Consider the following 15,100-nt stretch of genomic DNA (forward strand, 5'->3'; position numbering starts at 1 on the left):
GCTGTTATAGAAAGCTCCCCCAGTTGTTGTCTACCTCTTATTCATTGTGTAAGACAACAACCCGATATCATGTTAAAATGCTTTGCCATAATACTGGGTCACTATTCCATTAGTATTTATTTACAGGTATGCATGGCAGCACATTCCAGTGATGCCGAAGTGCAAAATTATGTAGCAAAACTTCAGCAACATATACACTATGTACAAGTAATGCACAGGTTTGTGTAATGTAGATGTAACGCTGACATCTACATTTAATAATAAAAATTACTAATAAAAAATTAATGATAACAACAATAATAATAATATTATTTTATTTTATTTTTTCATTTTATTTTATGTGCATGGGGAGTGGGGCAAACAGTTCTAATTTCTATCTCTCAAAAATTTCATGTTTATAATTTGTTTACTTCACCAAGGCATAAGGTGAGATAGAGGTGGGTGTTCAGCGCTGCTTGTTTGTCTTTCTGTTTACCTGTTTTTTATGCAAAGCTGCTAGGACACATTTTGTGAAATGTGGTGGAGAGGTAAAGCACGGTCAAAGAAAGAATCCATTAACCTGCACTGCTGATACACATCAGTTTCTTTAAAATTGCAGAACAGTTCAGAGGATGTGCTCTCAGAGTGCCGTTCCTTTTTCTTACATTATTTTTTATTCAAAAACAACATAATAAATAAATACTATACAAGTATATTGCATCTATCTTTTTACCTGCTTGTACATCAGTATCTATAGCAGTAAACCATATTTGTGTTTGTTTAACAATGTGGAAGAATGGTCATCATGTCATGGTCTGGTTTTATATTATTTCTTCACAAGAAACACTGTGTGGTAATCTACTTCTTTTATTCCTAGGTCTCTTTCCCCTCACAATTGCACAGTTTTCAAAATAGCATTGAAAAGCTTCCTCTATCTCTGAGCCCACACCCTCTGACTGGAAGCTGCAGTAGCCTGCTTTTTAATCTCATTATTTGAGGACATGTGTGACTTCTTCTAAGTCACTGTATGACGGTGCAAGTCAAACACAGGCAAAGATCAAATGGCTGAGCGTGTGCTGCATGTATATGCATGTGTGTGTTTCGCTCTTCCTTTAGTTGAGGTATGAGTGAGCGAGTGAGCCAGTGAATGAGGTTCTAATCCGCAGTGTTTCTGTCTCTGCCCTTGTCTGTTTGGGTGTATTTTGTTTGTTTGCTGCATTCACATATTGTGTTGAGGACATGTATGTGCGATCTTGCCATCTGTGTTGTGGCTGCTTTCAGAACAGATTAAGGCAGGCTGCGTCAATAACACATTCTGGTGAAAACACCAGTGTCGGTATCTTCAGAATCCACCCTGCACAAAATCACACTACAGTGATGCCCGCACACTCACACTGTTCCTTATCCTCATCATGGTTATGATTTCATATAGCTGGGATTTGTCAGACCAGTAGCCTTGACAAAATCTATATTGCAACAAGTTTCAAAGAAGATAGATTGCCATGTTTCTCCTGTCATCAACTAGACACGGTTAAGTACTTAAATCAAACATTTTTGCTCAGAAATTTCAGCATTTTACAAACAGTCTGGAACATGTGACTTGTTTGTTTATCTTGGCACTAAATTGACAGACTGAAGTTACTGAATTTTAGGTATATTGAATGCTGTTTACTCACTGGGTGTATATTAGTATAAGACACTTTCACTAATGTATCTCTTATCTGTTACCTTTTATCCTTAATTAACATATGTGGAATAAGATTAAGGTTTTGGTTGCTGTTTGAAAGTTGGGAAAAGCTTGTGTTGAAAGTGTAATGTAAACAAACAGCAAAAAGCAGTAGATAAGTGATTAAATGTCTGTTCAGGTGGAAACATGAGGAACAGAGGTGTCAAACGCACATATATTCATCACTTTTCTATTCATGACAAGTAGAAGTACTGAAACCTGTGTTCAAAAATACTGAAGTACTGATTCAACTTCTTTACTTGAGTAAAAGAGAAAAAAGACAAGCTTGGAAAAATTACTCAGTATTAAAATTTTTAAAAGAAATCTCTTTAGAGGACATTTCTACCAGCTATGTATTTATTTTATTTTTAATTATTCGTTTTTTGCCAAGTTAACTGATACTCATGTCATATTAATATCACAATGAAGCGACTGACAGGAACACAAACTTTATTTCAATTTAATTCAAATTCTAACGAAAGTACTTGGCTTGCACAGCTGTTATGTGGAGCACAATCAGAGAAAAACAAAGGGAATAAAAAAATTGTTCTATTTGCATTTGCCTACATTGCAGATGGGTGGTTTTGCCTCCACACTAAACAGGAAAAATGAGTGCAGTCTGGGGTTAAAGTGTGATTCAGCAGGTGTGGAAACCCCAAAATCGACTGTAGTGGTTCAGCATGCGGAAAAGAAACACAGTAATGTCTATGGTAAGCTTAATATATTTAGTTTATGGCTGTGATTAGCTGACCTGCGTTGCTGGTTTTTGAGGATTTAGCCAGCTAAATTCAGAAAGATATAAGCAAATGTTTAATGAGGCACCTTGACTGATTTTCATGATGTAGCCTAACACTGACCATGAACACCACAGCTACCCTACCCGAGTCCACCGTAGCGCAGAAAACTAACAATGTAGTCTGCACTAAACTGTCCAGCATTTTTCATGGAATCTTTGAATAACTCAAAGTTATCATACTCAAAGTTATTTGGAAGACATTTTAAAATATAAAAACACAATTTCATACCATGTATAGATTCATCTGTTCAAAAAAAGCCTGACTTGAATGACAACATTACATGTACGTTTGAAATCACAAGTTTATCAAAGAAACACTGAGTAATTCTTAAATTTAAAAAAAACCTCTCTTCTTCTTCTTCTCCTGTTCTGCTTTTCTCTCTCTGTGAAATGCAGATGATATACCTTTAGCCAACAGACACATCTTGTAACAAACTGCACAGAAAAACTTTGGCTGTTTCCTGATATTTGTTGAACTGTAAGAAATGACCCTGCACTTAAAAATGTTGCTCCCTTTATACTCACTCCTATTCTGCAGCGCTAGCTAGGTGCTGAAGTACTGCAACCACAATCTTCAGTACCAAAAACAGCTTTTCAAATCATTCCAGGATTTTTTAACCCCAGAAGGGCTGTAAATGCATAAATTATGTTTATTCCTCTTTCGTCTGTTTGTGTGTGATAAGCACCGATGATTGATGCACCAATGAGAGTGCCTTTAGGATTGTGTTCCCTCCTTTCAGGTTCGAATCATTTTGAAAGTGTGCTGTGACGCGGAACAATTACTTACATCAAATGTCTAAAACCTAAATTAACAAGCCTGTATTTAAAATCTAGGGAGTAAAAAGTGGAGATGTTTGTGTTTAAAAGTGTGGAGTAAAGTTAAAGTACAGGTACCTGAAAATTCTGCTTAAGCAGAGTAACAAAATATGTTTACTTTGTTACTTCCCACCTTGGGAAATAGTAGCAGATCAAACCAAGTGTGTTGTGACATGACGAGCATAACATTCTCAGATAAATACATTTTCATTAATTTGCACTTTAAAATTTGGTTTATTTCACACAACACACGTGACACAGCAGAGGACTGTGACGTTACACACCATGAGACTCACTAATCCATGATGGGATTAGACCAACACTCCACGTGCATTAATGTGCCAGATTTGACAGGACGTCATTGGGTGTCTAGCACACTTAAAACTGACTGAGTCAGGGGGTGACTCAAATATCTTGTGCAAATACGCATGAAGGCGCATGAAGAAATCCATGATACTGATACACAGATGTCTGCCACTGTCGTCCCTCTGGACAAAGATAAGGCTCTTGTGATTTGAGCACAAGCTCAATTTGTAGACTTTGCTTCTGCTACAATGCAAGCTTGTGTGCTAACGCAGTGCACACGCACTGAGACGGGAGCTGTTTCGACAGGGTCATGCCCTGTGAGTGTCCTTTGTGGAGGACATACAATTGTTGTGTCTGCCTGATGTTATCCATGTGCTAAATATAAAATAACAGAGTTAGCAGAGATGTTGCTTCAGCTGCACTGTCGTAAGGCAGAGGGAAAAAAACCTAACCCTTGACCCAACAAGGTGTCAAACAAGAATCTGTCACTGAAATAAATGCACGTCCGTCTTCTCCTGTGATAAGATGGTGCACATAAGTCACTCACTGTTCACTAAAGTCAGTCCTGGAGGGTGCTATTAATAGAGGCAGTATCTTACGAGAGATTTCAGCTATCAGGTAAAGCAGGAGGTTTTCCCAGAGCAATTAGAACCAGTGGTAAATCCTACTGAGGTGTCCACAACAGATGTTAGTTGCCTGATACCTATCAGAAAGCACTTAACCAAATAATGCAGAAACTGCCCTCCTCCTAATGCTTTCTCGCATTTTAAAAGTTAACAGATGGAGTTAGTTTCTTATTTACCAACATCTGGAGGTCTGTATGAGGTCTGAGATTGTCTTCATGACAAGCAGATAATTTGCCTGTGTACCAGGTAGCAGAAAGAAGCAAGGGCATAAGGGAGCAGACCTCTTTCCAGGCATTCCCATTATGGCCCACTGCTACTGATGGATAATTGCACTTTCAGCTGTGACAGTGCAAGAAAACTGCCATGGCGCCAGGGCTTGGGTACTATGATGAGCTCGTGGGTTTTGTAGCCACCAGAATGACAACTAGATTCTCCTTCTGACTGTGCTAGAAAAAAGAAACCAGGTGAACTGGGGAAAATGGGTAAATGGGAAATCTGAGCCATGACTAGTGAGAGAAGGCAACATCCAGTGAAGGGTTGTCTTATATGTTCACAGAGATCTGCATTACTCTTTTATTTCATGGTGAACAAATCCACTTCTTCCTTCTCAAATTTGTCCAAAAACATCTCCACAATGTATAGAACTCAAATTCCCTTTAATGTGTGAGAGACATCAAGTCTCCTGCATGGATCTGTACTTCCATGATGCGAACCACTCTGATGAACAGCGTGAGATCTTGAGACTGCAGCAGCAGGCTACTGGCTATTTCAAACAAGCCTACTGTGTGTGCAATGCACACTGCTGCCATCATGTTGTCTGTTCATCCTACAATATGTCTGGTTTTTCAGTAGAGGGGATCTAAGTATTTTAAAACTCTAACATCTGTAGACAGCTACTGAAAGTTTTTGTGGAGAGAATGATACTTCCAACAATTTCACCATGTAGAAATTGTTTCTCCATTTTTGCTGGTGATAACATGCTGTGACAATGGACAGTATAAAAATTATTATTATTTAACCTACTGCCTCATCACCCCCAACTGGTCGCAATAGATAGCTGCCCTTCCTTGGGCCTGGTTCTCTGAAGGTTCCTTCCTGTTAAAAAGGTTTTTTTTTTCCTTCCCACTGTTGCCAAGTGCTTGCTCAAAGGTGGTCATTTGGTTGTTGTGGTTTGTCTCTATTGTTGTAGTGTCTTTAGCTTATAATATAAAGTCCTTTTAGGTGACTGTTGTTGTGATTTGGTGCTATATAAATAAAAAAGCTTTGGGGACAATAAAATGAATAACAAGCTTAAACTTGGCCAAAAATTCCTCTCTGGCAAGATGCAAAAAACCACAAACATTGAAATAGGTTCTCAGGCTGCTCTGGTGAGTTTAGTTGTGTATAAAGCAATAACACTCACCCTCTGTGTGAGAAAATCCCTCTGCAGTGACTTTCCACTGAATCAGCACTCCGAGGAGTGCCAGGACAGGCCACACCCCCAAGATCACCCATGTAAACCAGCACACTGGCTTCTTGGGATCCACCTGCAAAAAATACAGTTCCAGTGTCAGTTATATCCTTAACTGCTGATCAGTTAAAGAATTTATCTTCTCCATTTCCTCCCAATTTTAATGATTTTTTTTCTTGCCAAGTGAAGTGCCTGAGCACAGAGGGTGTGCAGATTCGGTGCAGATCTTTAAGCCAGCTGAGGCAATTATTTGATATATGCTCTATAAATATAATAGAGCCTTTATAGACATTCCACACTTGAAGAAAAGTATTTGTAGTCCTGTTTCTAACATAAAGAACACACCCTTTTTCAAAATATGTTTTACATATTCTTTTAGTCTGACACACATATCACTGGAATATGTGTTTCAGAATATGGACTATGTCAGAATTACATATTCCATAACAGACAAGTTTTTTTTAATAACTTTTATAACATCTTTCTCACAAACATGTACTCAGAAAGATGCACAGAAGCATACCTTGATGTGCTTACCTTGAGTCTCTCATAAACGTAGTGTACCAAAGCGAACAGCTCTATAAAATAATCCACGGTTACGGTAATGATGGCAGAGCCAAATGTGGCAGTGGAGAGGGTGACAAAGCAGCGCTGCCACTGTAGTGTGAGGACAGCAAATAGTGTCCCAGAACCCAAGAGAATACCCAGAGGAACCCACACTGTTCTGGGGTGGTAGAACTCCTCCATGATCTAAGAGAGACAGGAAAAGTGTTCAATTTTGCTTTGTTGTATGTGAATCAGTTTGGGATCATAATCTACATGCTATTTCAGAGTTAAGAAAAAAAAAACTCCAATTGTGCAATTTTACAAAACCTACATTTCCTCAAAACTCAATGCAGAAGTGGCTTGTGGACAAATATAGACCTATAAATTTTGGTGCTGAGATTCCACTGAAACAACTGGGCACATTTTCATGAAACTGATGAAATCAGCTGAATCATGGGAAAAGTAACCCAGTTGATTTTTGTGTGGATTGTTCCAGGAAAATATCTAAACATGTATGATGGGTTTGTTGACAATGTCAAGTTTTCATGTATAGTTTATTTTACACAAATTACAGATACATAGTAATGGCATGCAGTACATTTATACACCTTTACTCTATAGATGACTAAAACTGCTTTCTGGTCCTTATCTTCAGTGTTATTCATGCAATATAAGTAAAGACTGATATATCAAATGCACATATTGTTTAATAATTTGGCTTTCACATGCACATACACATAATTCTTAAAAATAGGCAAATTACCACCAGTGATGCAACTCCAACCAGCAGACCCAGCAGCAGGCCCACCATAAACAGCCCCACACTGCGAACCAGCATCGTCACCAGACCACACAGGGTCCCGATGCCCAGGCCGATGCCCACGGACGCCTCCACACTCAGCTGAGTGTCCATCACCCTCTCCTTATAGCATAGCATGAAGATGACCACAGAGCCAAACATTAGGCCTGTTAGAAACAACACGGCCTTGAAGCATCGATAGCCTGGAGGACAGATGGAAAATAAACCAATGTGAAGATATGACCAGCATACAAATGCATAAAATCTACACACAAGCATGAGGGAAAAAAACACAGAATTTAAACACATCAAAGTGACAAGATGAGACACAAAAGAGCAACAGTACAGTTCAGCTTCAGGGGTCTTCATTTTGAAACTATGGCGCAAGTCTAGTGCACATCAGTGAAGTGTGAGCAATCTGAAAACAGCAGCAGTAGAGGTCCAGAGATGCCAAAGGATACTGTCATGAAGGAGATGTCTAAATTTAAACTAACTACATTTTTTAAACTTGTGTTAGTAATAATAACAAAAATAACGGTTAACTGTTATTAATAAAGAATAATAACACAGGTCTGCAACCAAAAAATTGCATAGGATTTTTTGATTGTTTCTTATAGATTTTTACTCAATGAAACCAGGAAAAAGAATTTTAAAAGTCCATCTCGTCAGGTTTTCTTGCAAAACTCATGTTTTTAGTTTAATTAAGCGTACAATTCCCTTTTTTAAACTGAAATCTGGTATCCTATACTTGAGTCAAAAAACCATGTCCAATTATGATGTCAGAAAAATTATGCATAGTTAATTGTAATAAAATACTGATTTTTTTCATCGCTGTTGTGCTTTTTTTTTTAAATGTAAAGTTCTCATGTTTTGCAAAAAAAAAAAAAACTGTAGATGATTGAGGGAAATGGACATCATTTTTGGATTCAGCGCCCTAAAAAACATAAAATTTACCAAAAATATCCAATGCAGCTGAATTTTTTTTGTATGAAAACCCTTTTGATTCTTCTTAATTTGAACATGAACTTACATTAATGTGTTATCTGTCTTCATCATTGGCCACATTTACTGAAAAATCCAAAAGCTATAGACTATTTCAAAGAACATTGGCTTAGTGAGACATAAACATTTACAGTTGCTGATGGGATGGATGATCCCATGACTGTAGCAAACCAAAATTACATTTTTAATGGAACAGTAAAAAGCATTAGTGTATATCAGCAGTAAGTGCCACAGGTATTTGTTTCCCGATTTAACATTTTGCTTTGGTTCTGTAATTACACTGCACTGTTTTCTCCATTCAGCCCAGTGATTAACTATACACTGTTTGTGGTTTTGCAAATGGCTCTTGAAATTAAAAGGATCTTATCGTATTTCATTTGAAAAGATAAAATATGCCAGGGAGAAAGCATAATGAACTGAGAAAAAAAATAATGATAAACAGCAACCACGCTATGGTGGGCAAGAAAGAGAGAGGCACTTCGGTGAGGAGCGTTAAACTCGCTCTATAAACATTTATGAAATTGCTTTAAAATATGATAATCATCATATTACTAAAGGTCATCCACATTCATTAGTCAGCAGGCTCGCTGAACAGAACAGCTGCTCTCCTAGTTTTCCCTTTTTTTCACCTTTCCCCCATATGTTCCCTCTTGTCCTTCTTGGCTTTCTTTCCATCTTAAAGTGTTTTAACTCAATGAAAACAAAGAAAAAATACTCTGAAAGATTAAAGGCTCATCTTATCAGTAGTTTAAATCTCCTTGTCCTTGCTTCTATGTTTATTAATGTTTGTGTCCCCCTTTATGTCGACTCAGTAGCTCCGTCTCTCTGGCTGGGCTCTGTCTCGAGGGGACCCAACGTCAGATTGTTATCTTTGTGTAATCAGGCATTGCACAGCTGAGCCAAACAATGCTCCTCTTCTCATCCAAACCACCGTCCGTGCTCCCCCCCTTGTGACCATACCTCATTTATTTGACACACTTCTTATAGCTTCCTTTATTCCTTCCCCTCTGTCGTGTGTGTTTTCCTAGATACCATTCGGTTGCTGTGTGCAGTGAAAGCCACTGTATTCATCACAGCTGTTTGCACTTCTTCTGTTACAGAATGCCTCAAGGAGTACAAGTCCTGACATGGAGTAATTCAAGCATTTCCATAACATCTACAGCTAGCAGAAAATGTGTTTGGTCAGCAGCTGTCACAAATCCGCAACAATATTCTTTCATATTCGATGGTCCCCATAAATCAGCAAACGAATACTAAAATAAATTGTTTTTCCTTTACTTCTGCCATCTTTTCCTCTTCTTTCCCTTCATTAGCCTTCTATCCTTCCAACAGTTCTGCTGCTGCACTCTTTTCCCATCCCTCCCACTCCCTTCATTCCTCTCCTTTGCTCTCCCTACTTTTCCTCCATCAAACCCTCCCATCTGTTCACGCATGTCTTTCGACCTTTTTCTCTGCTTCATCCATCTTGTTCCAATAACATCACTCATCATTTCCGCCACAACTTTGTAATCCTGACTCAAATAAATGACAGCTAACCCTTTCTTCCTAAGACGTTGGAGGTAAACTAAATTCTGCAGTACCAAGAGGACTTTATCAGCAGGGAGAATCAATCTTCCTGCTGATAACGGTTTTCTTCATATTGTTCAAATGTGACTGCGGGGTTTCCAAGAAACATCAACAATATGCTCTGCATCTCGTTTGCAGAAGACTGATTATAGCTCCGAGAGTGACAATGCATGGAGTCAAACAGAGAGACTAACAGACACTCTAGGACTGAGGAGCTAAAGTATTTGAAGTAAAATTACACCGTTGTGTATTTGATGTCTTTTATTTCTTGCTGTTGAATTTTTGGCAGCTTATAAGAAACGGTTTTTGGTGACACCTTCGATCACAGCCAGCAACATGCAGCATAATAACCGTATACACTTTTATCCTAAGTGTGTTAGTATATAAATAAGAACATGCACCGTATGCAAAAATTTTGAAATAAGGACATCACATTTTGGATTCTTACTAAAAAAAAGAGTGATGACTTCTGCAGCAGTTCTTTATACACATTTCACCATCCACTTAAAGTGCAAAGGTTTTGAGCTAGTCTTCAGGAAAAGTTCTCCAGGCTTCTCGAAGGACATTCAAAGTTCTTCTCTGGATACTGACTGCCTTTTGTTCCACTCTTTGTCAAAATGATCCCACACTGATTAAGTAACAAGTTGCCTTATCTGTAGATGCAACACCAGTTCATCCCCTGAGTTAGGTACCTTTTTTATGTTTGAAAGATTCATTGGTCAGTCTTAAGTTTAAAAAAATAGATGTAAATAAATAAAAAGGTACATGGAATGGACTAAAAAACAGACATTTTTCAATTAAAAACTTTAAAAGACCTTTAGAAAGCCTAATGAACTATTGCTCGAGGCCACTTCAAAAACAATACAATAAAGTCTGGCTCCTTGTCAGAAAATATAAAGAAATGATGGGCGAATTGAGACTTTTAATCTTACAGCACTGCTGTAAGATTGCGAAACAAGGATCACAATGCAATTTGTTTTCACATTTCTTTCAAATTGAACTGTGTAACTATGTAACCAGTAAGGAATTATGTTTACGATTAGTGGTTCAGCTTAGGTTTATCAGAAGAGTCATTTGTCAAAAAAAACCCAAAACACCAAAGAAGTGCTGTGAAAACACTGTGCTGCTTCAGTCTGCTCTTGCAATATCTTTGAATAACAGTGTGCTATACCTTTTTTTTAAATAAAAGAAACATTATGTGGTGTATGCTTTCAAATTTGTTAAAATAAAGTTCCCAGGTAGCCTGACTCACGCTAGTGTATTACTGGTGTATACAGTGGATGTTAATGCTTTTTATGTGCTCTCAATCCCTCCTTGTGCATTTGCATGCAACAAGCCTTCTCAGAGGTTCAACATATTCAACATACATCAATATTCATCCAAAAAACAGCGTACAGGTTGTTCTGGGGCTCTTGCAGGTTGGGGCAGCTGCTCCCTGATTACACCTGACATCTCCAATCGACTGCAAGATTAATCCAGACAAGGCTTCTCTGCTTAAAATCCTATAGCTCCGCCTACAGCACCAAAACTTTATTTACCATCCTAGTGGCAACAATCAAATGCAGATCAGGCGCATAATAATATTTTTTTTCTTTTAAGCATGAAATATGGCTCAATACACATGATTTACGAAAGTTTGTGTTCTGCAAACTTTCGTAAATCATATAATTTGCTCCAAATTATTCAGGTTAAAAAGGGGAAAAACTGTAATGAGACCTGCCACAAAAATAAACATGCCTCTGCTTTTCAGTCACTAAATTGACACTGTGTGTTTCCTGTAAATACTGACAGTAGTTTTTCTTTTGTTTATTTGTTTTTTCATTGTCAAAAGAGATTTTCCACTGGCTTACAAGCAGACCATTTGTAAATCTGACTCCAATTTCATGTGTTTTCTTTGACTGGATATTGACCATACAAGACTATAAACAGTAGCAAAAGAAAAGAAAACCTAAATCATTTCAAGGATTTCATACCAGAAAACATATCCATGTCGGACAAATTCTTTGTTTCACCGACAGCTTAAATACACACCCGTGAATTTGAGGAATTACTCTTTTATGTGTGGTGTGTTTTCATTTGTCTGTAAACAAAAGACTGTATGCAAAAGTAAAATCACCTCTCCTATGGAAGAAAGAAATCATTGCGGTAAGGTTGATGGATATCACATCACATCAATACCAATAAATGCATAAGAAAAGTGTCTTCTCAGGCTTTTTTTAATTCTGTAAAGTACAGAAAAATCCCAGTTTAGTAGGCTTTGCATTTGATCTTATGTGTATTCATTCCTACAGGCCGTGCTAAACCATCATTAACTTGCAGAAAGCCAAGAAGATGAAAATTTCCGGCACTTAAATGAAAAAAATTGCTGCAAGTGAGTATTTCTCACATTAATCATTCCTTTAGACAAACAGGGAGATCGCTTTACCCTGATTATTTATTGATTACACATTCCTGTAATGACTTTGCATCCAAACTAATTAGGGTGACCCCTCACTTATGATCCAATAAAATGCAGTCTCTCTCTCTCTCTCTGAGCACAAAACTAAGCCTCAATAAGGACTTCGTTCTTTAATGAATGGACCTGTGCATACAGTATGAGTCCAGACATTTGAAGACACAGAGGAGATTAAAAAAACACACAACAGGAGGTCCGCTGCCTTTTTGGCATGGCGCTTTTTATTAATTGCAAAACTTTGTGCAAGTTTTAAAAAATCAGTATGCCTACAACTTTTAGTTAAAAGAAAGAGAAACATGACTTAGAATAAGAAGCGGAATGACAGCATGTTTTAGTATGTCTGATCGTGATCGCTTTAATATCTGGATTTTACTTGAGCTCAGTCTATGCTGTGTGTTCGCCATGTTTTAGTGCAATTCATTCACCAAAGTGAAGCGAAAACACACACCCACTAAAGTCACAGTAGTCTTTGCTGCTGTATGAGAGCTCAATATTGACTCACAGAGTCAGAAACACGAAAACTACACTGTAGTGCCCTTAAATCAATAATATACATAGACCAGCAGAGCAGAATGAACTGAAAATGATGAGTAGGGATTTCATGGGATTTTGGCACCATGCTTTAGCAATTTTTTAATCAACGTTTGTACATAAAAATAAATTGACTTGCAACGTTTCCATTGTTATTACTGCTGCTGGCAGATAGCCACACAGAAGGGCTCTAGTCTGTATGCAAGAGAGTTGCTTTGAGGTAACTTAAAATTAGAGCATAATGGATGAAAGAAAGTCATATATTGATCTTGGATACATTTTAAGATGATTCGGTCTTTATAATATTGGAGGTATACTTTGACATTTCCAGCAATTTGTGACCCCACTGTCTTTTTTCTCTCTTTTTTTCCATAAACTAATCTAATTGGCTGTTCAAAGTGCTTCATATTTAAGATACAAATTGCTATTAAAATTTTCATTAATGTTGATTTCTTTCTTTCTTTTTCTTTCTTTTTTTTCAGTTAATCACTTACCAAAGAAGCAATAGATGATTCCAAAGAGGCAGCACATGGAGCAGACCACAGAGGGCACAATCTCATATCTCCTCTCAATCTCTTGGTCACACCTCAGCCCCACCTCAGCCAAGCCAAACAGCTGGCTTGTGGAAGTCATGGTGGATAAAGTGGAGGCGACGGGGTCTAAAGGAGAGAAGAGGGTAGGGGGAAGGGATGGAGGGGGTTTGTAGGAGTTTCTGGATCAGTGGGCCTCACCCATGGAGACGTGTCTAAGGGCGGGACAGAAAAAAAGAATGATGGAAAGAGAGGGCAGGAGTGAGAAAGGATGAGGAAAAGAAAGAGAATTATTATTGATTGTTCATTTTAAGTACTCAGCTCTGAGTGCTGACTATACACTAAGCATGCTCCATATTTCTGGAAAAAAAGAAACATCTCAGCACAACCATGAGTACTGCTGCAGATAAAATGCAATTCAGCCACTATCATTCACTTGGCTGTACAGTATAGAGGTGCAACATATTGCTGCCAACAGTTTGGAAGTTCGACCAGTTGCAGGAGCTATGCAACACACACACACATATTCTAGTTGTTGCCATGGAAAAAACAACAGAATGAATTTGCATAAATTTGCATGCCGTGGGAAATTTGCGACACAAGTAAGAGGCTGTTTGTAGACCTCTTATTTGTACCCCAGAGCTAAGGTTTACGAAACGATTAATGTAAAACCCCCTTAATAATTTCACATCAGTGCTTTTGCCTGCACTCTGCCACTGATCTGTTCACTCACTGAAATATTACATTAACTCTTCTCTAAAACCATTCATTCTGTAAACACTCATTTCACATGACCTAAGAGAACAAATATTCCTTGTTTTGTTTAACAAATACTCCGTGTTGTAACTTTTTCAAATATTCTACTGGGCTTTTAAATAATTTACCCAAGTTAAGAAGCAGGAGAATATCCTGTAACACCTAAAACTATTTTAGGTTTCAATTTTAAATAACCAAATTTATGATTTAATGGAAATGAAGATTTTTGGTAGATTTAGGTATATATTTCTCTGACATAGAAAAACAAGTTGATAATTCACTAAGTCCATACTTCAGTATAGCAATATAGTGTTGAATAGAATAGAATAGAATAGAATAGAATAGAATAGAATAGAATAGAAAGCTTGTGTTGTGACTGTACTGAGTGAATCCAGAATATAATGACAATATTAGGAGGACTACTCCTGATTAAATAAAGTAATAAACACATACAAATAGATATATAAAAAAAATAAGCATAATTCATATGTGAGTATAGAAAAGCATGGATTTTGGGGGACAAAAAATAATGCACAATTAAGTATAGATAACTAAATCCAAAGTTCAAAGACTAATGTAAAAGCAAGGTTATATTATACTAGTAAATCAGTGTTATTGCTATGTATATTACCATGTATATAGTGGTTATCACTGTTGCCTCACAGGACAAAGGTCCTGGGCTTTTAATACTTTCTGTGTGGACTCTGCATGTTCCTTCCCACAGTCCAAGGACACGGTTAGGTTAACTGGTGATTCTAACTTGGCTCTAGATGTGAATATGAGTGTGAATGGCTGTCTATCTGTTTGTGTTAGCCCCGCTACAGACTGATAAGCCGTCCCCTTCTCTCCTGTTGTCATAGCTGGGATAGGCGAGGTGGATAAGCAGAAGAAGATGGGTGGCTATGTGTAATTGACTTTAATTTGTAAATACACAGGGTAGGTAATGCATTGGATGCTCTTAATATTATGTTATGAGCAGCTATTAAGTTCACAGTTTGCTTTCTAGGAGATGTGCTTTTGCATAATGTACCATATTCTAGTGCTGATAACACCGTCTCCTTGATAACTTCATTCTTAATGAATCTTCTTTGTGCCACAAAAACACACAAGGAGATCAGTTCCATCTGGTGTCAAATACACACTGTTCAGAAACTCCTTTGTCATATGTTTCTTCAAGCGACTCCAGGCTTTTGTAGGATTAAAATGTGCATGACTT

The 15,100-nt window shown here is 37.6% G+C and overlaps 1 protein-coding gene across 1 annotated transcript in view; it reads right to left on the minus strand.

Annotated features, from left to right (window-relative positions):
* The window catches only part of tmem198aa (transmembrane protein 198aa), a 40,273-nt gene that overhangs the window by 9,737 nt on the left and 15,436 nt on the right, over window positions 1-15,100 (minus strand). Inside the window, exons 2-5 of the mRNA XM_005451907.4 lie at window positions 13,093-13,343; window positions 7,009-7,247; window positions 6,237-6,449; window positions 5,652-5,775 (exon numbers count right to left, since the gene is read on the minus strand). Coding sequence (XP_005451964.1) covers window positions 5,652-5,775; window positions 6,237-6,449; window positions 7,009-7,247; window positions 13,093-13,231 — 715 coding nt within the window. The 5' untranslated portion in view covers window positions 13,232-13,343. The remainder of the gene's footprint in view (window positions 1-5,651; window positions 5,776-6,236; window positions 6,450-7,008; window positions 7,248-13,092; window positions 13,344-15,100) is intronic.

Source organism: Oreochromis niloticus, linkage group LG16, assembly GCF_001858045.2.
Source record: "Oreochromis niloticus isolate F11D_XX linkage group LG16, O_niloticus_UMD_NMBU, whole genome shotgun sequence".
Lineage (NCBI taxonomy): Eukaryota > Metazoa > Chordata > Actinopteri > Cichliformes > Cichlidae > Oreochromis > Oreochromis niloticus.